The following is a 24,402-nucleotide window of genomic DNA, read 5'->3' as shown; positions in this document are numbered from 1 at the left end:
TCCAATTTATTCTTGAATACCAACATTGTACTTGTTGAAATACATTTCATACCGTAAGACCATAAAATATAGGCGCATAACTAGGCCACTTTTCCCATCGAGTCTGCTACGACAGTTTAAATGCGTTATGGCTTTAGTCATTGTATCCTTTTGTAATAAATATCCTTATATCCTTCTTATCATTTGCTTTCCTGTGGTAACACCTGCATTATCTTAATTAACATTTTTAAGAGACAATTATACATTACTGTCTAGAAGCTGGCAAGTTTTCAGTGACTTGGAATAATTACGAACCGGTTTTCCCAAACTATATCATGTTTAAATTTAGAAAAAATCAGAAGTGTCACTTTTGATTCTTCGGTTAAATTTGATGAGACTTGGAGGCCATTTACTCAACACTTTCATATGACGTAGCTTGACCTTTTCCAAATCCTTCTTATTAACCTAGAATATATGGATAGAGGAGCAGAGTTAACAACATTAATGATTGTATTCGATGTAATATATTAGCCCAGCCTTGTTTTGTTTTGTTTAGATCAGTTTTTGGTTTCGTTAAGTTTAGTTTTTTTCTTAGTTTTTTTTACTTTGGGGTTTTTTTTTCTAGTGATTTTTTTCATTTTTCTTTTTATCATGGTTAACTATATCAAGAGTTTGGGAGGTCTATTATACTTGTATTATCTGTAGTTTTTACTTGCATATGTCAATTACCAATAATGTAATCCCAATCTTTTTGTATTAGTACTGTTATTATGTTTATGAACTTGAAAATTAATAAAAATATTATAAAAGAAAGAAATAATTACGAACCCAAATAAAATAAATACACTTCCCATTTTTTTTCGGAAGACTCTACAGTTATTACAGTCATAAGCGATACAGACCGCAGGAAGAAATGCATCTTGGGAGTTGTGGTTTACACCCAGTAGTAATTTTGCAAGCATTAAACACGATGAACTACACGTCCCAGATAGCTGTTCGAATTCCGATTCCGACAAAGAATGGTCGGGACGTAGCAACTATTGTGGGAGAAGTATATTTAGCTCTGTATAGTAAACAACATGGCCTGTGTTTTACTTTTGCGAGCAGCGTGCACGCATAGATTAAGACTGGTATCACAGTTTAAGGTGCAGTTTCGATTAGGTGACTCGAGACTGTTTGGAATCTGCAGTTCTGTCTCACTGAGGCCCGGGACAGTCAGTTCTTTGCAACAAAAGCTGGATTCACTTCACTCTTTTAGATCGGTTTCCAGTCGGTGCATTTTTACACAGACCAGTCTGAGAACAAATAATACCGTTCCAGAGAGGAAGCAAAACAACACAGTATCCTTAAGAAGGAGCTCGCCGCCCGCGTCTACAGCCCAGAAAGGTAATCCTTGCAGAAAGGGGCCTCTGAATTCAAAGTTTCGACGTGTGAAAGAAAAATATTAGCATTGCCTACACCGAATTAAGTCAAAATCAAAGTAAAATTTATTATCAAAGTACGTATACGTTATCATATTCTGCCTTGAGATATATTTTCTTGCAGGCATTTGCAGGAAAGTAAAGAGATACAATGTAATTTATGAGAAACTATACAGTGCATTGAAAAAGTATTCAGCTCCCACAACTATTTTCACATTTTATTATCTCTTTTCTAAATTTAAGAAGTATTGAAATATGATTTTTGATCTAATCTGCAAAAGTTGTGCGCCATGTCAAGTCAAAAGAAAAATTCCAAAACCTGTCAACAATTTACTAAAAATTTAAAAACCAAAACTGAGGCTGAAAAAGTATTCATCCCCTTTGTAATTACTATGCCAACATTCCTCAGCTAAAATACAAGGTATTACTGTACCACCTCACCTAGTTTGTTAATGTAGTGAATTGGAGGCTCACAAATACGAGACAATCCAAACAACACACACAAAGTACTGGAGGAACTCAGCAGGTCAGGCAGCATCTACAGAAAAAAAAGTACAGTGGATGTTTCGGGCCGAATTTGGAGGGTCACCTGTTTTCAATGAATTGTTAAGAATAAATTTCCCTCAGTGTGTTGGCACATGGCCAATTGGTTAAGGTGGCGGTCTAGTGACTGCATGTTGTGGCCTGTTTAACCACACATTGTTCTGTGACGACACTGGTGCCAAGCTGTATGGGTCCTAGTGCCCTTCCCTTGGACAATATTAGTGGCTTGGAGAGGGGAGACTTGCAGCATAGGCAACTACTGGTCTTCCATACAACCTTGTCCAGGCCTGCGCCCTGGAAACCTTCCAAGGCACAAATCCATAGTCTCACCAGACTAACAGATGCCTATTTTTAAATTCCCCTCTCTTGGTAAGGTCTGACAGTATGGTAGATTTTCAGCAGACCAAACCAAAGTGAAGACGAAAGAGCATTCAAGGCAAGTCAGGGAAATGATAATGGTGAAGAGTAAGTCTGGGGAAAGGTAAAAAGATTATCTGAGCTCAGTGTAGTCCATTGTGAAACCATAATCACATTGCTTAGGTCAGGACACTCCTCTAAACTTAGTCGCTGGAGTCGAGTAGCACTTGTAAGAGAGGCAGTCCATTTCAGTGTGGATTTTCATTGGTTCTGTTGGGCTTCTTTGTGTTTACTGTAAACGCCCGCAAGAGGACAAATCTCAGCCAGTAATTTGATAATAAATTTACTTTCATAAAGTCTGCACTTGTATATAAACAGGATACTCATTTCTACTGCAGCCATAATGTTTGGGGGAAGAAAGAATTTAGCTGTGTCCAAATGGCACTCTTAACTCCAGTGTCCCAGATGGTGAGTTTGTTGTTCATTTGCTCATCCCTGTTGAAATAAATGGGGACAATGACTAGTTAGCGCACACTAATTTTTTCAGCTTTAGAAAGGTACACAAATAGGGGAAAAATTGCACTCTAGTTTTCTCTGCAACACACACAAAATACGATGAAAATTCCCAGCCTGAAATGTCAACTGCTAATTCCTCTCTATAGATGCTGCCTGGCCTGCTGAGTTCCTCCAGCATGTTGTGTGTGTTGATCTGGATTTCCAGCATATGCAGAATCTCCTGTTGATGATTTTCTCTGCGATGGTATTTGAGTTACTGATGAGATTATATTTTGTATGTCAACGTTATATTACTGTTAATGAATTCTGTGTGCAGTGGTTATGATACATGTGTTTAAATGGTTTGGCATGCACTAGGTGTGTCAAAGGGCCTGCTTTTGTGCCGCACTTTTCCATGACTCTATGACTTTGTCTGCTACTGTGATGCCAACAGTCTAAGTGAGAAGTTACTGGCTGCAATTGAAGATTGTTCTTGGCTCCACAGTCTCTAAGGTCTTGCACAAAAAGGGTATTTATGGAAGAGTGGCAAGGAAGAAGCCTTGGCTAAAAAAAGGCACATCCTTACCTGTAAAGGCTTTGCAAAGTGTCAATTAGAAGTTAATGTAAAGATGTGGAAGAAGGTCTTGTGGTCAGATGAGACTGAAGTGGAACTTTTTGGCCTCAACACAAAGTGACACGTGTGTCATAAATCTAATACTGTGCATCAGCCAGGTAACACCATCCCTATTGTAAAGTATGGTGGAGGTACCATCATACTACGGGGATGCTTTTCAGCTGCAGGGACTGGAAATCTGGTCAGGAATGATGGGAAAATAAATGCTGCTAAATACAGAGAAGATCTTGTACCCCATCCGTTACTTATTTTTATACACACATTCTTTCTCTCACTCTCCTTTTTCTCCCTCTGTCCCTCTGACTATACCCCTTGCCCATCCTCTGGGTTCCCCCCAGCCTTTGTCTTTCTCCCTGGGCCTCCTGTCCCATGATCCTCTCATATCCCCTTTGCCAATCACCTGTCCAGCTCTTGGCTCCATCCCTCCCCCTCCTGTCTTCTCCTATCATTTTGGATCTCCCCCTCCCCCTCCCACTTTCAAATCTCTTACTAACTCTTCCTTCAGTTAGTCCTGACGAAGGGTCTCGGCCTGAAACGTCGACTGCACCTCTTCCTAGAGATGCTGCCTGGCCTGCTGCGTTCACCAGCAACTTTGATGTGTGTTGCTTGAATTTCTAGCATCTGCAGAATTCCTGTTATTTGGATAAAACCTGCCAGCCTCTACCAGATAGCTTAAACTGGGGAGCAAATTTCATCTTCCAGCAGGTCAATGATCCAAAGCCACCCTCTCTCCCCAACTAATCTGACACATCTTGAGCAATTTTGCAAGGAGGAATGGGCAAGTCTTGCTCCATCACATGTGCAAAGTTAATAGAGACTTATCCAGAAAGACGACTGGCTGTAATGGCTGCGAGAGTGGTTCAATTAAGTACTGAGCAAAGGGGATGAATGCTTTTGAACTGTTGACATTTCAGTTTTTGAACTTATAGTTTTTCATGCTTTATAATTTTCTCTGTATTTTTGGGCTCCACTGTGGGGGGAAAAAGCGCATGAGATTCACAAATAAAAATTCTCAGCTAAATTGATCAAAATCCCTGATTGTAATACTCATTTATGTGAACAAAGAGTTGGGGCTGAAATCTTTAATGAGGCAATGTATACCTGAAGCTATTGGGTCTCCACTAACAGCAGATGGCAACCGCTAAAAGTGAAATAATAAAATTGGACATACTGGTACAGTCTCAGTTATTGGATTCCAGGCCAATGCTTGTTTTGATTTTTTACCTTTCCCGTATAAATCTTATTCTCAAAGCAATATTGTCAGCAACACAATCGCCTCACTGCTCATTGTAATGTTTTGCCTTGTATAAATTGGCTGTCACGTTGCAACAGAGTCTGAATTTGAAGAAACATTATTTTGTAATACACGAAAGTCTGTGAGGTGCGGATCGTGCGGCCGTTTGTGTCATAGAAGCTTCGTTGTGTGAAGAAGGCATGCAGTCTATTAGCAAGTGACAGTCTTGGTCACTTTTCTTGCCAGTGATCGTCTTACCCCTTTGGGCATCGTTAGTGTGGAATTCTGCAAGTCTTGTTCACTGATTTATTGGCAGGCAGCAGGGGCAGATGGCAGGGGAACCACGTGGCCTCGTCTTCCTGCTGAACCATGTCAATGCCCATCTGGACAAGCCAGCGAGCTTTCTGAGGGTCATGTTTTTTGACTTCTCCAGTGCGTTTAACACCATCCGCTCTGCTCTGCTGGGGGAGAAGCTGACAGCGATGCAGGTGGATGCTTCCCTGGTATCATGGATTCTTGATTACCTCACGGGCAGACCACAGTACGTGCGCTTGCAACACTGTGTGTCCGACAGAGTGATCAGCAGCACTGGGGCTCCACAGAGGACTGTCTTGTCTCCCTTTCTCTTCACCATTTACACCTCGGACTTCAACTACTGCAGGGAGTCTTGTCATCTTCAGAAGTTTTCTGATGACTCTGCCATAGTTGGATGCATCAGCAAGGGAGATGAGGCTGAGTACAGGGCTACGGTAGGAAACTTTGTCACATGGTGTGAGCAGAATTATCTGCAGCTTAATGTGAAAAAGACTAAGGAGCTGGTGGTAGACCTGAGGAGAGCTAAGGTACCAGTGACCCCTGTTTCCAGCCGGGGGTCAGTGTGGGCATGGTGGAGGATTACAAATTCCTGGGGATATGAATTGACAATAAACTGGACTGGTCAAAGAACACTGAGGCTGTCTACAAGAAGGGTCAGAGCCGTCTCTATTTCCTGAGGAGACTGAGGTCCTTTAACATCTGCTGGACGATGCTGAGGATGTTCTACGAGTCTGTGGTGGCCAGTGCTATCATGTTTGCTGTTGTGTGCTGGGGCAGCAGGCTGAGAGTGGCAGACACCAACAGAATCAACAAACTCATTCGTAAGGCCAGTGATGTTGTGGGGATGGAACTGGACTCTCTCACGGTGGTGTCTGAAAAAAGGATGCTGTCTAAGTTGCATGCCATCTTGATCAATGTCTCCCATCCACTACATAATGTACTGGGTGGGCACAGGAGTACATTCAGCCAGAGACTCATTCCACCGAGCGTCATAGGAAGTCATTCCTGCCTGTGGCCATCAAACTTTACAACTCCTCCCTTGGAGGGTCAGACATCCTGAGCCAATAGGCTGGTCCTGGACTTATTTCATAATTTACTGGCATAATTTACATATTACTATTTAACTATTTATGGTTCTATTACTATTTATTATTTATGGAGCAACTGTAACGAAAACCAATTTCCCCTGGGATTAATAAAGTATGACTATGACTATACTGAGGACTAAGCCTCAAACCGCAGTGTCACCTGTTTACAGCCACCAACAGAGAGTCGCCAAAGCCGGTGTGCTCCACTGGGGGCAGTGTGGCGCAGACTCCAGGTGAGAGTCCATGCTGCCACCCCCCCCCATATTTGCTTGGCAGAAAAGCTGCTTTGTTGTTGACTGCAGATTTCTGCGGCATGCATGGACTCGGGGTCAGGACTATTTTTTTTCACCTTGCTGTATTTTACTGATATCTTGTATGTGCTATGTGTACCTTGTGCTGTGTGTGACTGTTGGTATTGTGTTTTGCACTTTGGCGTCGGAGTAACGCTGTCTTGTTTGGCTGAATTCATGGGTATTCATGTATGGTTGAATGACAGTTTAAAAACTTGAATTGAAGGCTAGTGTTTATTGCCTCACTGTTATTTGATTTTTAGATGCTGGTGGTGAAATTTGCATTTGAGCACCCTCTGAACTATATAGGACGGAGTTAACAGAATTTTGATCCTATTACAATGAAGGAGCATTTATGTATTTCCATGTTGGTGGCTTCAAGGGGAACATATACCTGGTGTTTTCCTACATATTTCCAACTTCTGCATGTTTGTGGTCAAGGACCTACTGTCCGAGAGAATGGGCAAGTTGCTACAGTACATTTTGTAGTTGGCACCACATCCGTTGTACAACAACATAGAGGTATAGAGCACAACAGCACAGAAACAAGCTCTTCTGCCGATCTAGTCCTGGCAGCCAAAAGAATAAATGCTAATGGCGGTGGACAGGGCACAAACCAATCAGTTAGTTAGCCGCGTCCCGGAGATGTCAAGTTTCAGAATCCGATGTGATATCACTGGCATATGTCGTGAAATTTGGTAACTTTGCGGCAGCAGTACATGATAACGGAGATGAAAAACTGAATTACAGTAAATATATAAAATGTTTAAATTAAGTAAGTCATGCAAAAGTAGAAATAAAAGTAAGTAGTGAGGTAGTGTCCATTCAAAAATCCGATGTCAGAGGGGGGAAGAAGCTGTTCCTGATCTGCTGAGTGTGTGCCTTCAGCCTTCTGTACCTCCTTCCTGATGATAGCCCTTCTTGATTCGTTCATGAATTCTGCACGCTTAGATGTAGAAATGCTTTGTTGACTCAGGAGGTGAATGATAGTTCAGGCTATGTGGCCCTTGATGATCTTTTGCTGGCACGGTATTTATAGGGCCAGTCTAATTAAGGTGCTAATTATTGATGACTCCTGAGTTCATGAAAATGTTATTTAATGTTGAAAGGAGTTGGTTGGACTCTTGCTGGAGATCGTCATTTTCTGGCATGTACCTTTCTGCTTCATCAGGCAATACTAGAAAGTTGTCAACATCTTGCTACATCACACCACATAGTCCAAGGAATATCAACAGAATTGAACACTGCATTTGTCACCGATTAACTGGCCCCTCAGATCTTGTATTGATACCTCAGACACAAATTTTATTTTGAAACTCTGGCACAAGGAGCACATCATGGCCCCTGTTTACCACACTGTTCTGAAGTTTGAACAAAAAAATACCCTTTTTTATACAGAATTGACTAGCGGGATTGGATTTTGACCAATTGGTAACATTGTGTATGTTCAAATTCCTTATTTGCGTGATCAGTCACCGTTCACACTACAATAATGTAAGTGTTAATAGTCAATAGAAATGACAAGCCAACAATCTTTGAAGTTCAATATTTCTGTTTAATATCAGAGAATGTATACAATGTACAGCTTGAAATTCTTGCTGCTCAGGGACATCCATGAAAGCAGGAGTACCCCAAAGAATGAATGACAGTAAAAATGTTAGAAATCCCAAAAGTCCCCTTCTCCCCTCTCCCATGCACAAGCAGCCGCAAAGCGTCAACCCTCCCCCCTCCCCCACTTATTTCAGCAAGAAGTATCAGCACCCACCATCCACCAGGCAAGCAATAGCAAAGCCCCCAACGAGAGACCATGATCTGCAGTACAACAATAGCTAATTGTTCACCTGGCAAATTGACATACACAGGCTATCTCTCTCCCCTTAATAAAGTGACGGAGAGGTGTCACTCAGTGAGAGGGGAGACAAAAACAGAACAATTCTCTGATTACGGTGTTAAAGTCCGCCTTGTCGCTTTTTCTCCCGAGTTCTCCCGACTCAAGAATCGGCAGCAAACTCTTACCCCAGCAACGAGAGAAAGAGAGCGCTTCGCCGAGTACAGAGGCCACCAACAGCTGATGTGCCATTCCCGATATTCCGTTTTCTCCCGTGACACTTCAGTCACCGACACCAGCCAGGAATCGGCTTGTCCACAGGGCTGCAAAGCGTCAGAACCCTGGAGGCACGCTCGCTTTCTGGGCTGTGCCCATGGGATTTCGGAAAACAGCCGGTTGGTGAGCCCCAGGAGCAGGTCCTGTTGCCCTAAAGAACCGCAGTTTAAGTGCAGGTGCAGGTCAAGGGAGCTGCCAGAACACCATCCAACTTGAAAAGGAGACATTAAAGATAGAAATTAAGCTGTTTCTGGAAATTACGCGGTATGCCAGATGGGTCCAGTCCCCTGCTGTGATGTTCTTCAAAGACTTTTCTTGCCTCGGCTGACTGCACACTGTCTGAAAGATATCTTTGACTGGATATTACCTTAACCTTTACCTGACTGCAGATTCTACATACAATAATCAACAAGCATCCCCACTCTGATCTTAATGGAGCTAAAGCTGTTGATGGAACAGCTGGTGAATGTTAACTAAGGAGCTGACCTCTTCAATTAAACTCCTGTGGCTTTTTACAACCACCGTCATTTTCCCAGTCATTTGCTAAGTAGGCTTTCAGCCCGTGGAGAAATCATCTTCTCAACATGCGTAATCTTAGATTTTACTTCAGCTCCTGACCCTACGCTCGGCCAAAGGCCAGTTTGATGTTAAGTTCTTGCTTCACCTCTGAAATTTGGCCCGTGTTCAGACATATGGCAGAATCATGGTCTGGAGGGAGGCAAGTGACTGAGATTTGCGAGAATGATCCTGGGGCTGAAAGGGCTAACATAGGCGGAGCATTTGATGGCTCTGGGCCTGTACTTGCTGGAGTTTAGAAGAATGAGGGGATCTCATTGAAACCTGTTGGATAGAGTGGACATGGAGAGGATGTTTCCTACAGTGTGGGTGTCTAGGACCAGAGGGCACAGCCTCAGAATACAAGGATGTCCCTTTAGAACAGAGTTAAGGAGAAATTTCTTTAGCCAGTGGGTGGTAAGTCTGTGGAAATCATTGCCACAGACAGCTGTGGAGGCCAAGTCATTGGATATATTTAGAGAGGAGGTTGATAGTTTCTTGATTAGTAAGGGCACCAAAGGGTATGAGGAGAAGGCAGGAGCCTGGGGTTGAGGGGGATTCCATGATGGAACGGCGAAGCAGAATCAATGGGCCCAATGGCCTAATTCTGCTCCTATGTCTTATGGTCTTGTATGGAGATGGGATTAATGTAGGAGTACAGACTTGTCAGCACTGCACCAGCCTGTCGTTGTGTTCTTCACCCAAGAACGCAAGAAATTAGCACGAATAGACCATGTGGACCCTCAGGCCTGTCCTGCTAATCAATATAATCATGGCTGGGTAACCCTGGTCTTAAGTCCTGTGCCAGTTCTCAACAGCCCTCACTAATGGGCTAGCTTGTATAACACTAGAGCAGAACATTCTAGAGGTTCACCACCCTAGGGGGACAGAAAAAACTGTATCCAGTGTGTTCAGCTACCCGTTACTATGTGGAGTAAAGAAGTGGTTGAAGGTAGTGATAGTGGGGCTGGTAGAGACCTCGTGAAGAATTTGAGGCTGATTGTCCACTTGGCACTTCTGGCGAAAACTGAATAATGCTTCACTTCTATTTTTTTCTGCTCCTTGTCAGTCTCACCATTGGTGAAGGTAGGAATGTAACTGAGCCCCCTGTTCATGCTCTTTAGTTAAAAAACTAGACAACGGGATGACCCATTGAGGCACCCTTTGAGAGAAAGGTAGTGCAGTCTGATGTGACCAGAATGAACATTAGGTTTCCCTGAATGCTATTGCTATCGCTTTGCTTTGGAAATTAAAGAAGAAAAGCTCAGTTTATTAAAGAAGAAAGGCGGGTAGCCAGACAAATATAGCTCCTCCTCGTTTAACGAAGGACACTTTTGATGACAACATTTCTGGTTGATCTGCCACCCTTCAAGAATACTCTAATGTTTTCATTTCTTTTTCCCCGGGTTAAAGCCACATACAGCTGACCATGCTGGAATACCGGTTTCTCCAGATAAATCAACACGTTCTCCATGGTTTGGCCTTGTGCCTTATGTATAGTCATAGCAAAGCATGACTGTATCGGGAACTGGCTCCGCTGAAGAGGGACATCTTCCCCTTCTGATAAACTGAGAGTAATTCTTGGGATCATGACAATGTCATTTTTGAACGCACCCGTGTTTATCTTTGCTACAATGAGATTGTCGTGCAGTTCTTCCACCATCATTCGCGTTCCATTGCAAAGCCTTGGTGGATCCAAGTTCCTCATTGAAATTATGGGATGCCATGATCTTGCTTCAGGTTCGATGCTGTTCGGTATAATGACAGCAACTTTGTTGGCAGTTGTTGTCATTCTGGAGATGTGCAGCCTTTTCATCCTTCGTCTCTTCAACTGTTCTACCATTTGTTCTTTCTCTCTGATCCTGGAGTCGTGCAGCCCTGGCCTGATCCGATTCTTGTTCTCTCCTCCTTCTGTGCCAGTTGTTGTCATTTTGGAGATGTGCATGCCTCTCCTCCTCTGTCTCTTGTTTTATCTTTTTTGTCCTGACTCTTTGATCCTGGAGTCGTGCGGCCCTGACCTCATCCAATTCTTGTTCGCTCCCTCTCCTTGCCGCTTCCCAACGACGTTTGGCGTAATCTCTTGACCGTAATGTCCCCCTTCTCTTTCCACACGGCATAATTAGGCTGACCATATTTTTTTTACCTTAATGCTGGATAGAAGATACGAAACAATAACACCAAAGCCTCCAGGATGCTGATTTCTCTTGATGATATGGTTAGCGCTCTCCTAAATGGACGTGATATCGTCTCCGCTGTCCTTTGACTGCAGCAAAGGGTTTGGTGGGTATTTCGAAGTACTTCATTACAGTAAGATTTAATTATCTCTTATTGATGGGTCGTGGTTTGATCTGTCCCAATTCTGCACATGATGATGATGATTAGCAGAATGTGACCCCTCGAAATAGAGCTGCCCTGCCCTTTTGCTCCGGTAGGTGTCGCTGCTGTGAGCATCATGAAGAGCTGCTGAGGCTGGCCGTATGCATGCGTCGTGGTTTCCATGAAAGGTGGAATTGGATCTGTGAGCATCGTGAGGAGCTGCTGAGGTTGGCCGTGCGCATGCGTCGAGGTGTCATGTTGCGGTTTCCATTAAAGCTGGAATCGGCTCAGGTTGTGGAAAGTGGGGCCTGTTGATTGACGAGTGAGCAATTTTATTCGAATATATAACCCTGAACTTTGCATACATTCTGTAAGTTAGCACATTTTAAGTCGTTTTAGTCAAAAAAGGTGCCGCTGTATTGCACCATTCGGGCTAATTGGAGGTCACAAACAGAGCATGAGTATTTTAGTAGTATATAGATAATGCCAAGAATGTGTTGAAGTGTAACCAAAAAAGGACGTACTAATGTGACAATGATGTATATACATTTTGAACAGTACAAGTAATATGCTATAGGCAGTCACGTGATCCTACGTGCGATCAATCCCTGCCTCATCCAATCAGGAATGGTGATTGAGGGATTATATAAACATCTATAACATATTGCTTCCTCTGTTTAGGATGCCAGTTCAGAGCTAACAACCCTGACTGGTCAAAAAGCAATTTTATGGAAACAGCAATGAAGAATCCTTCTATACAGTCAAAGATGGAGGAGCTTCATTGCTGCCCTAAGGGTGTAACAGGACGTAATTAAATTTAGGATTATGTGGTTCTGACCTGAATCTTCATAGGGTTGACATGGTCTTTTGGTAGGCCTGAACATTTCCTTGGAATTGCTATTGGTTTATTTTTGTGGCATGTACTGAAGTACAGTGAAATGTTTGTCTTGCATACTGTTCGTAGAGATCAATTCAGTACATTAAGGTAGGATGAGGTAAAATAGTAACAGTAGCAGGACTAGCGAAAGTGCAATGCAGATAAGCAGTGAGGTGCACAGTCATTACAAGGTAGATTGTGAAGACAAGAATCCATCTCATTGTACTAGAGAACCATTTAATAGCCTTATAACAGCGGGGAAGAAACTGTCCTTGAGACTAGTGGTAAATGCTTTCAGGCTTCTCTGCCTGATAGAGGGGAGAGGAGAGAATATTTGGGGTGGTTGGGGTCTTTGATTATACAGACTGCTTCACTGAGATAGCGAGAAGTACAGACAGAGACCGTGGAAGGGAGGCACATTTCCATGATCTGCTGAATGGTCCCGAGTGTTATGTTCAACAATGAGGTTGTGATTATGGTGGAATATTGTTCAACTGATGACGATGTCCAATCTTGAGCTGCAAGATGAAGTCCTCAGTCTGCTAGATGTTATCTGGTGATGGGTTCACAGAGCACAACGGAGACCTTGGGTTTGTGGTTTGGACTCTGTAGTTTACATTACGATGTATTTTTGTTTTCTGGTCACTCCTTTTTTTTGTTACTATTTTGGGTGATTTTGACTTGGGGCGACCTGAAGTAACAAACACTGAGGTGAACAGAATGTGCCTGGTCTCTTTCGATTTTGTGTTTTATATTGTGTTTTGTCCCCTTTTTATTTGGCTGCCATTGCACACTTTGTTTCTTTTTTTTGCACATGGTTGGGGGCTTGATGTTTTTCTTTGAATGCATTCCATGGTTTTCTTTGTTTCGTGGCTGTCTGTGGAGAAGACGAGTCATAAGACTATAAGACATAGGAGCAGAATTAGACCATTCAGCCTATTGAGTCTGCTCCACCATTCTATCATGGCTGAGTCTGGATCCCACTCAACCCCATACACCTGCCTTCTCACCATATCCTTTTATGCCTTGACCAATCAGGAAACTCTCAATTTCCGCCTTATGTATACTCACGGACTTGGCCTCTACCGCAGTCTGTGGCAGAACATTCCACAGATTCAGTGCTCCCTCCTTATCTCTGTTCTAAAAGGTCACCCTTCAATTTTGAGGCTGTGCCCTTTAGTTCTGGATATCACCATCATAGAAAACATCCTCTCGATGTCCACCCTATCTAGTCCTTTCAACAGTTGGTAGGTTTCAATGAGATCCGCCTACATTCTTCTAAATTCCAGTGAGTACAGGCCCAAAGCTGCCAAATGCTCCTCAAATGTTAACCTCTTCATTCCTGTAATCATCCTTGTGAACCTCCTCTGGACTCTGTCCCTTTCTGAGATATGGGGCCCCAAAACTGTTGACAATACAGTAGAATCAAGTGATTCTTGGAAGATCATGACCAGATGGTAACCCATTTCGGGAGCATATTCCAAGACTTTTTCTCTGTTTTGTTCAAGTAGTTTTTTAATATAATGAAATACAGGTAGTTCTGCTATGCCAGGTGTTTTCCATAATGCAACTTGAAATGATTGATAGATTAAGAAATACTCTTTGTATTATACAGGCCACATTGTTTCAAGCAGTGGTTCCCAAAGTGGGAGGTTTCACCCCTCCCCGGCTTGGCAGTGGGCATTTCTTAGGGGGCAATATAAATATAGGGAGCAGTGGGGGGCATCTGAAGGATTACAGGCTAAATTTAAGAACTGAATGATCACATAATCATCTCATCTCTTGCTAACCCACCGTTCCCTTATACTTTGCTCTAAGTGCATTATGGTTGTTGAAAAGTAATGTGTCTGTCCTTTCCAGTCCTCATTGTACTAGGGATACGATCGGCCTGATACGTTGACTCTTTACTCATTTTCATTGATGATCTCTGACCTAACCAGCCTGACCCTGCATTATTACTGTTCACGATAATCATTGTGAATGTCAACAATTAAGAATGAAGAATTGGAGAATGCGATCATCGACAACATTGTTTGAAGGCAGTCCATTATCTGCAATAGGTTGTAGGCACTGATTCTGTTCTTTTAAGTCAAAAGAAAGTGATATGCATTCCTTTGTCGATAAGTAATAGGAACTGAGAGGGTAATTATGCAGTTGCTATAGAATCATTAAGTTTTGCATTATCACGGTCTTAATGCATTCCAGTATTCTCGTAACAGATGTTAGGCTAACTAGTACTTAAAATGCAGCCTTTTTGCCTCCTCATTTTCTTCATTAATGGTGTTGTGTTTGCTGTTTTTCTATCTCCCAGGTCTATTGCCGAATCTAGTTTACAAGATTACAACCAATACATCCATTATCACTGTTGCCACCTCTGTTCAGATGATTTGTCTGCACATAGTCCCTTTCGAACTTAATCGCTTTACTTAAGAGTATTTTTTATGAGTCTTTGTTCCCGGTAGCCACTTGTTCACATGCATTTTTATGTTTTCTACGCCTTGCTCTGGTGATGGATGCCACTTACTGTCTGATAGTACTGGTGTTTCCTTATTCCCTATTTTTAATCTTCTGTAACATTCTTTGTATTCTTGGAAATGTTTGTAATTTATACACATATTTTCTTTTTTTATATATGAGTTGTGCATTATGAAGATCTCCCAGTCCTCTGCCCTACTGTTAATCTTTGTAACTCTATAAAACTTTTTCATATTAATGTCCTTTGTTATCCTTTGTTTTTAATTAGCCATGGATGGACTACTTTTCCAATGGGGTCTTTATTTCCCAGTGGATGTTATATTCATTGGGAATTATGAGATATTTCTTGTCTGTCTCTTAACCTACAGATATTTTCCCAATCCATTTTAGACAACTTGTCCCTCATCCCTGTGGTTATTCTTATTGTCCCACTTTCATACCAGATCTGAAAAATGGAGAATGATGTATTACTGAGCGTTATATTCAATCCTTCCTCTTATTTCCAAGAAATAGATAATAAACATAAATAATACAAGACCATAATCCTATAAGATATAGGAGTGGAATTATTGGCCCTTTGTGCCTGCTCTGCCATTTCACCATGCCTGATCCATTTTTCCTCGCATCTCCTGCATTCTGCACATATCTATTCATGCCCTGACTAACCTCTGCCTTAAGTATACCCAATAACTTGGCCTCCACAGCCATCTGTGGCAACAAATTCCACAGATTCACCACCCTCTGGCTAAAGAAATTCCTCCTCATCTCTGTTCTGAAAGGATGTCCTTCTATCTTGAGGCTCTGTCCTCTGGTCTTAGATTCCCCCAGCATCCTCTCCACATCCACTCTATCAAGGCCTTTCACCATTCTGTAGGTTTCAATGAGGTCACCCCTCATTTGTCTGAATTCCAGTGAGTAGAGGCAAATACTTCTCATTAGACAAGTCTTTCCATCTCAGAATCATGTTTGTGAACTTCCTTTGAACCCTCTCCAATGTCAGCACATCCTTTCTTAGATAAGGGACAGAAAACTGCTCACAGTACTCCAACTGGAGCCTTATCTGTGCTTTATAAAGCCTCAACATTACATCCTTGCTTTGATATTCTAGTCCTCTCGAATTGAATGCTAAAACATTGCATTTGCTCTGCTCACCACCAGTAGATAGGTATATGGGTAGAATCTTTCCTATGATGATAAAAATACAATTCTCAGATATTTTTAACTTTTTGATTTGTGAACATTATGCGGTGCTACTAAATTGGACTATTACTTTGAGATGCCGAAATAAATGAGGAATTACAAAGTAGCTAGCTTTGTTGTGGTGAAGCAACAATTTCAAATTACTCCTGAATAAATGAAATAAGAAATGTAAAAGCAATTTTTTATTTTAAATGTAGAAAGCAATCAATTTATATTCTAAAAATTAAGTACTTTTCCATGTAAACACTCACAAATGATTAACAGAACTGTTCTCAGGTTGCTTATTATTTTAAAACCACAAGATTTACTGTTAATTGACTAACACGTTTCAAATCCTTGAATGCTTCAGTGAAAGAAGCTGGAAAAGACCTTACCTATCTTCTCGTCGTGTTGGTTGGGATTGGCATAACAGGTAAGTTTTTCTTGTGCATGTACATCTTTATATAAATATATGTATGATATTAACCGAAGTTGTCAAGTATTAATCTCTATTTTAGGTTTTGCAATTTTTTTTGTATTTAAACGGCCACTTTATTATGTGCCTCCTGTACCTAATTAACTGGGCACAGTGTATGTTTGCTGCTATAGCCCGTCCACTTCAGGTTTGGATGTGTCGTTTCAGAGATTCTCTTCTCAACACCACTGTTGTGTAACATGGATCACTCCCTACACGACTCCCTTGTCCGTTCGTCCCCCCCATCCCTCCCCACTGATCTCCCTCCTGGCTCTTATCCTTGTAAGCAGAACAAGTGCTACACATGCCCTTACACTTTCTCCCTTACCACCATTCAGGGCCCCAGACAGTCCTTCCAGGTGAGGCGACACTTCACCTGTGAGTCGGCTGGGGTGATATACTGCATCCGGTACTCCAAATGTGGCCTTCTATATATTGGCGAGACCCGACGCAGACTGGGAGACTTTCGCTGAACACCTACACTCTGTTCGCCAGAGAAAGCAGGATCTCCCAGTGGCCACACATTTTAATTCCACATCCCATTCCCATTCTGACATGTCTATCCACGGCCTCCTCTACTGTAAAGATGAAGCCACACTCAGCTTGGAGGAACAACACCTTATATTCCGTCTGGGTAGCCTCCAACCTGATGGCATGAACATTGACTTCTCTAACTTCCACTAATGCCCCACCTCCCCCTCGTACCCCATCCTTTATTTATTTATATACATACATTCTTTCTCGCTCTCTCCTTTTTCTCCCTCTGTCCCTCTGGCTATACCCCTTGCCCATCCTCTGGGTTCCCCCCCCTTTTCTTTCTCCCTGGGCCTCCTGTCCCATGATCCTCTCATATCCCTTTTGCCAATCACCTGTCCAGCTCTTGGCTCCATCCCTCCCCCTCCTGTCTTCTCCTATCATTTTGGATCTCCCCCTTCCACTTTCAAATCTCTTACTAGCTCTTCCTTCAGTTAGTCCTGACGAAGGGTCTCGGCCCGAAACGTCGACTGTACCTCTTCCTAGAGATGCTGCCTGGCCTGCTGCGCTCACCAGCAACTTTGATGTGTGTTGTGTAACGTGTGGTTATTTGTGATACTGTTGCCAGTCTGTCAGCTGGAACCAGTCTGGCCATTCTCCTCTGACCTCTCTCAGTAACAAGGTGTTTTTGCCCACAGAACGTTTGCTCACTGGATGTTGTTTGTTTTTCACACTGTTCTCTGTAACGCTTATGCATGAAACTCTCAGGAGATCAGCGGTTTCTGAGATACTCAAACTACCTATCATCTTGACACTGTCAAAGTCACTTTTCTTCCCCATTCTGATGTTTGGTCTGGACAGTAACTGAACCCCTTGACCATGTCTGCATGCTTTTATAAATTGTGCTGCTGCCACACATTGGACTGATTAGATATTTGCATTAACGAGCAGCTGTACAAGGCGTACCTAAAGTGGCCACTTTAGAATTGCAAGGAGTATCGTAAAAAGGGAGGGAGAGGAGAAGAAGTGATAGAACAATAATGAATTGTGTACACACCTGAAAATTAATTGTATAAAATTATTACCATCTTTAATTTTAAGTTGTTGTTCTGGCCAGTTGAAAATGAATAGTCTTCAAATTACTTATTTATCATAAATTCTTATTTATCTATCCTTCCCTCTTTCCCTTCCTCCCTCTTGGCCCACGCTGATATTTATCTTTGTGTTGAGGTGAATTCCCAGCTTTTCCTAATGTAATGCCCTGGTTAAGATCTTACTGCTCCGGTAGTTCATTTAATGGCTTTCTGCAGGAGCAGTGTGTTCTGCTGGTAGTGTTTGGGTTACCGTTAAAGGCAAGGGGTTGTGATGTTCAGCTTAGGAATGTCGAGTCAGCCAGTTAGGATGGCGGAATTGGAAGAAGGTTCTAGAGAAAGCTGGGTGGAGAGGTTTTGTGAGTGGGATGGGTTCAGGTCGTTTCAGCGGGAGATGGAGAGACAAGAAGCCGAGAGAACCGACCATAGAATCCAACTGCAATGCGTGGTTCGATGGAGTCCAAGATGGGAACACCGGTGATTGGTGAATAGGTGTTGGTGCCATGAGTAAGGGACACATCCAGCTTTTGGAAGATCTGAGCTCCAACCTGTTGCTCATTTGACTGTTTTAATTATAATGGGTCCTTTTGTTTTTCTCTTTCTTCTTTAATAATGATTTGGTTAAGTTGACATTCATAAATACACTTCCTTTATAACTATTTGTACTGTATGATCTGTTATTTCTAGCTGAAGGCTAATTGCATGAGGGCAGTATTTATACAGTATTTGCACCAATCAGGGTTCAGTTGGTCAAGACATCTCAACTTCCTGGTTTTGGTAGGACCCAAGTCATGTTGTACAGGGTTTGTGAAAGGTGGTTTTCTCAATGCTGAGTTCAGTGGCTGTTAGCGAGCAGCTAACGATCCGCATCTCTAGAGAAGCCCAGTAAAAAGGGGTGTCACTAATATAACCAATAGTAAGTATTATCAAACCCTAAAGCCTTTTGCAAGGGATCAGTTAAATCCAGCTTGTGGCAATGTGTATCACAAAGATTTCACTTGTAATGTTACATATTGAACTGTCATATACTGTAAATCCAATTCTCCAACTTCCAGTAATTTGTCCCTCCTCCCCTCTCTCTCCTTTACCATTCCCCATTTTGGCTAACCTTTTACCCCTTCTCCTCACCTGTCTATCACCTCCCTCTGTTGGCTCTCCTCCTTTCCTTTCTCCCGTGATCCACTCTGCTTTTCTGTCAGATTCTTCCTTCTTCAGCCCTTTACCTCTACCACCTCTCACCTCCCAGCTTCTTACTTCATCACCCCTCTCCCATCCACCCACCTTATCCCTTCCCTCACCTGTTTTGGTCTTCCAGCCTGTACTCCTTTCTCTCTTCCCCCCCCCCCCCCCACCACCACTCCCACCTTCTTATTCTGGCCTCTTCCTCCTTTCTTTCCAGTCCTGATGACAGGCCTCAGCCCGAATTGCTGACTCTTTATTCCTTTCTGTAGGTGCTGCCTGACCTGCTTCAGTTCCTCCAGTGTTTTGCATACGCGTGTGTCTATTACTTTAGTATATGAATATTGATTTTTCTAACTTCTGTTAATTCCTCCCTCTTCCTCCTCTTCTCTTCTCCCATTTCCCATTCTGGTTACCCTCTCACCCTTTCTTTTCTCCACACCTGCACCCACGATCTGGCTATTACCTTCCTCTGGTTCCCCTCCTCCTTTCCTTTCTTCCGTTGTCCACTGCCCTCTCCTATTAGATTTCTTTGTCAGCCCTTTATTGCTTCCACCTATCACCTCCCAGCTCCCTAAATCATCCCCATTCACCTACTCACTCAGCTTCCCCCTCACCTGGTTTCACCTATTATCTGCCAGCTCGTACTCATTCCCTTCCCCCATCATTTTATTCTGGCTTCTGCCCTCTTCCTTTTCAGTCCTGTCGAAGGGTCATGCCCCAAACCGTCAACCTGTTTATTCCCCTCTATAAGTGCTGCCTATCTTGCTGAGTTCCTCCAGCGTTTTGTGTTTGTTGATTGTCAGCGAGGACAATCACTACACACAAGATTTCCATCTGTAGAATCTCTTGTGTACATGGTTGTTTATGTTTTTTTCCCCTTTGGAGAGCCCAGACAGCAGCAAAACCTGCATCAAGCTGCTTGCTGTTCATCAATTACAGCTCAGTGTTCAATACCATTATCCCCTCAGATTTAATCACTGAGTTTCTAAACCTGGGCTTCTGTCGCTCCCGGGAGTCAGTACAGATCAGTAGTCTTCCTCTTTGTTAATCAACACAGACACACCTCAAGGATGCCTGCTTAGCCCACGCACTGCTGTGCTCTCTAAACACATGACTGTGGCCACACGCAGTTCAAATGTCATTTATAAATTCATAGATGACACCACTGTCCTTGGTAAGATCTCAGATAGCGACAGGGAGGTGCACAGGAGTGAGATAGATCAGCTGGGTGACAGGTGCACAGGAGTGAGATAGATCAGCTGGGCGACAGGGAGGTGCACAGGAGTGAGATAGATCAGCTGGGTGACAGGTGCACAGGAGTGAGATAGATCAGCTGGGCGACAGGGAGGTGCACAGGAGTGAGATAGATCAGCTGGGTGACAGGTGCACAGGAGTGAGATAGATCAGCTGGGTGACAGGGAGGTGCACAGGAGTGAGATAGATCAGCTGGGTGACAGGGAGGTGCACAGGAGTGAGATAGATCAGCTGGGTGACAGGGAGGTGCACAGGAGTGAGATAGATCAGCTGGGTGACAGGGAGGTGCACAGGAGTGAGATAGATCAGCTGGGTGACAGGTGCACAGGAGTGAGATAGATCAGCTGGGCGACAGGGAGGTGCACAGGAGTGAGATAGATCAGCTGGGTGACAGGTGCACAGGAGTGAGATAGATCAGCTGGGTGACAGGTGCACAGGAGTGAGATAGATCAGCTGGGTGACAGGGAGGTGCACAGGAGTGAAATAGATCAGCTGGGTGACAGGGAGGTGCACAGGAGTGAGATAGATCAGCTGGGTGACAGGGAGGTGCACAGGAGTGAGATAGATCAGCTGGGCGACAGGTGCACAGGAGTGAGATAGATCAGCTGGGTGACAGGGAGGTGCACAGGAGTCAGATAGATCAGCTGGGCGACAGGGAGGTGCACAGGAGTGAGATAGATCAGCTGGGTGACAGGGAGGTGCACAGGAGTGAGATAGATCAGCTGGGTGACAGGGAGGTGCACAGGAGTGAGATAGATCAGCTGGGTGACAGGTGCACAGGAGTGAGATAGATCAGCTGGGTGACATGGAGGTGCACAGGAGTGAGATAGATCAGCTGGGCGACAGGTGCACAGGAGTGAGATAGATCAGCTGGGTGATAGGGAGGTGCACAGGAGTGAGATAGATCAGCTGGGTGACAGGTGCACAGGAGTGAGATAGATCAGCTGGGTGACAGGTGCACAGGAGTGAGATAGATCAGCTGGGTGACAGGGAGGTGCACAGGAGTGAGATAGATCAGCTGGGTGACAGGTGCACAGGAGTGAAATAGATCAGCTGGGTGACAGGGAGGTGCACAGGAGTGAGATAGATCAGCTGGGTGACAGGGAGGTGCACAGGAGTGAGATAGATCAGCTGGGTGACAGGTGCACAGGAGTGAGATAGATCAGCTGGGTGACAGGGAGGTGCACAGGAGTGAGATAGATCAGCTGGGTGACAGGTGCACAGGAGTGAGATAGATCAGCTGGGTGACAGGGAGGTGCACAGGAGTGAGATAGATCAGCTGGGTGACAGGTGCACAGGAGTGAGATAGATCAGCTGGGCGACAGGGAGGTGCACAGGAGTGAGATAGATCAGCTGGGTGACAGGTGCCCAGGAGCGAGATAGATCAGCTGGGTGACAGGGAGGTGCACAGGAGTGAGATAGATCAGCTGGGTGACAGGGAGGTGCACAGGAGTGAGATAGATCAGCTGGGTGACAGGTGCACAGGAGTGAGATAGATCAGCTGGGTGACAGGGAGGTGCACAGGAGTGAGATAGATCAGCTGGGTGACAGGGAGGTGCACAGGAGTGAGATAGATCAGCTGGGTGACAGGTGCACAGGAGTGAGATAGATCAGCTGGGTGATAGGGAGGTGCACAGGAGTGAGATAGATCAGCTGGATGACAGGTGCACAGGAGTGAGATAGATCAGCTGGGTGACAGAGAGGTGCACAGGAGTGAGGTAGATCAGCTGGGTGACAGGTGCACAGGAGTGAGATAGATCAGCTGGGTGACAGGGAGGTGCACAGGAGTGAGATAGATCAGCTGGGTGACAGGGAGGTGCACAGGAGTGAGATAGATCAGCTGGGTGACAGGGAGGTGCACAGGAGTGAGATAGATCAGCTGGGTGACAGGTGCCCAGGAGCGAGATAGATCAGCTGGGTGACAGGGAGGTGCACAGGAGTGAGATAGATCAGCTGGGTGACAGGGAGGTGCACAGGAGTGAGATAGATCAGCTGGGTGACAGGGAGGTGCACAGGAGTGAGATAGATCAGCTGGGTGACAGGTGCACAGGAGTGAGATAGATCAGCTGGGTGACAGGGAGGTGCACAGGAGTGAGATAGATCAGCTGGGTGACAGGTGCACAGGAGCGAGATAGATCAGCTGGGTGACAGGGAGGTGCACAGGAGTGAGATAGATCAGCTGGGTGACAGGGAGGTGCACAGGAGTGAGATAGATCAGCTGGGTGACAGGGAGGTGCACAGGAGTGAGATAGATCAGCTGGGTGACAGGGAGGTGCACAGGAGTGAGATAGATCAGCTGGGTGACAGGGAGGTGCACAGGAGTGAGATAGATCAGCTGGGTGACAGGTGCACAGGAGTGAGATAGATCAGCTGGGTGACAGGGAGGTGCACAGGAGTCAGATAGATCAGCTGGGTGACAGGGAGGTGCACAGGAGTGAGATAGATCAGGTGGGTTACAGGTGCACAGGAGTGAGATAGATCAGCTGGGTGACAGGTGCACAGGAGTGAGATAGATCAGCTGGGTGACAGGTGCACAGGAGTGAGATAGATCAGCTGGGTGACAGAGAGGTGCACAGGAGTGAGATAGATCAGCTGGGTGACAGGGAGGTGCACAGGAGTGAGATAGATCAGCTGGGTGACAGGTGCACAGGAGTGAGATAGATCAGCTGGGTGACAGAGAGGTGCACAGGAGTGAGATAGATCAGCTGGGCGACAGGGAGGTGCACAGGAGTGAGATAGATCAGCTGGGTGACAGGGAGGTGCACAGGAGTGAGATAGATCAGCTGGGTGACAGGTGCACAGGAGTGAGATAGATCAGCTGGGTGACGGGGAGGTGCACAGGAGTGAGGTAGATCAGCTGGGTGACAGGGAGGTGCACAGGAGTGAGATAGATCAGCTGGGTGGCAGGGAGGTGCACAGGAGTGAGATAGATCAGCTGGGTAACAGGGAGGTGCACAGGAGTGAGATAGATCAGCTGGGTGACAGGGAGGTGCACAGGAGTGAGGTAGATCAGCTGGGTGACAGGGAGGTGCACAGGAGTGAGATAGATCAGCTGGGTGGCAGGGAGGTGCACAGGAGTGAGATAGATCAGCTGGGTGACAGGGAGGTGCACAGGAGTGAGATAGATCAGCTGGGTGACAGGTGCACAGGAGTGAGATAGATCAGCTGGGTGACAGGTGCACAGGAGTGAGATAGATCAGCTGGGTGACAGGGAGGTGCACAGGAGTGAGATAGATCAGCTGGGTGACAGGTGCACAGGAGTGAGATAGATCAGCTGGGTGACAGGGAGGTGCACAGGAGTGAGATAGATCAGCTGGGTGACAGGGAGGTGCACAGGAGTGAGATAGATCAGCTGGGCGACAGGTGCACAGGAGTGAGATAGATCAGCTGGGTGACAGGGAGGTGCACAGGAGTGAGATAGATCAGCTGGGCGACAGGGAGGTGCACAGGAGTGAGATAGATCAGCTGGGTCACAGGGAGGTGCACAGGAGTGAGATAGATCAGCTGGGTGACAGGTGCACAGGAGTGAGATAGATCAGCTGGGTGACAGGTGCACAGGAGTGAGATAGATCAGCTGGGTGACATGGAGGTGCACAGGAGTGAGATAGATCAGCTGGGCGACAGGTGCACAGGAGTGAGATAGATCAGCTGGGTGATAGGGAGGTGCACAGGAGTGAGATAGATCAGCTGGGTGACAGGTGCACAGGAGTGAGATAGATCAGCTGGGTGACAGGTGCACAGGAGTGAGATAGATCAGCTGGGTGACAGGGAGGTGCACAGGAGTGAGATAGATCAGCTGGGTGACAGGGAGGTGCACAGGAGTGAGATAGATCAGCTGGGTGACAGGTGCACAGGAGTGAAATAGATCAGCTGGGTGACAGGGAGGTGCACAGGAGTGAGATAGATCAGCTGGGTGACAGGGAGGTGCACAGGAGTGAGATAGATCAGCTGGGTGACAGGTGCACAGGAGTGAGATAGATCAGCTGGGTGACAGGGAGGTGCACAGGAGTGAGATAGATCAGCTGGGTGACAGGTGCACAGGAGTGAGATAGATCAGCTGGGTG

General features: G+C 44.9%; 1 protein-coding gene across 1 annotated transcript in view; it reads left to right on the top strand.

The window, feature by feature from the left end:
- The first annotated feature begins 979 nt into the window (after nucleotides 1-979).
- The window catches only part of timm21 (translocase of inner mitochondrial membrane 21), a 57,529-nt gene continuing 34,106 nt past the window's right edge, over nucleotides 980-24,402 (top strand). The window contains exons 1-2 of the mRNA XM_063035346.1: nucleotides 980-1,365; nucleotides 16,233-16,295. Coding sequence (XP_062891416.1) covers nucleotides 1,059-1,365; nucleotides 16,233-16,295 — 370 coding nt within the window. The 5' untranslated portion in view covers nucleotides 980-1,058. The remainder of the gene's footprint in view (nucleotides 1,366-16,232; nucleotides 16,296-24,402) is intronic.

This window comes from Mobula hypostoma, chromosome 1 (genome assembly GCF_963921235.1).
Source record: "Mobula hypostoma chromosome 1, sMobHyp1.1, whole genome shotgun sequence".
In the NCBI taxonomy this organism is placed as follows: domain Eukaryota; kingdom Metazoa; phylum Chordata; class Chondrichthyes; order Myliobatiformes; family Myliobatidae; genus Mobula; species Mobula hypostoma.
The sequence above is the reverse complement of the archived record's forward strand: the minus strand, read 5'-3'. Positions and strand labels throughout refer to the sequence as shown.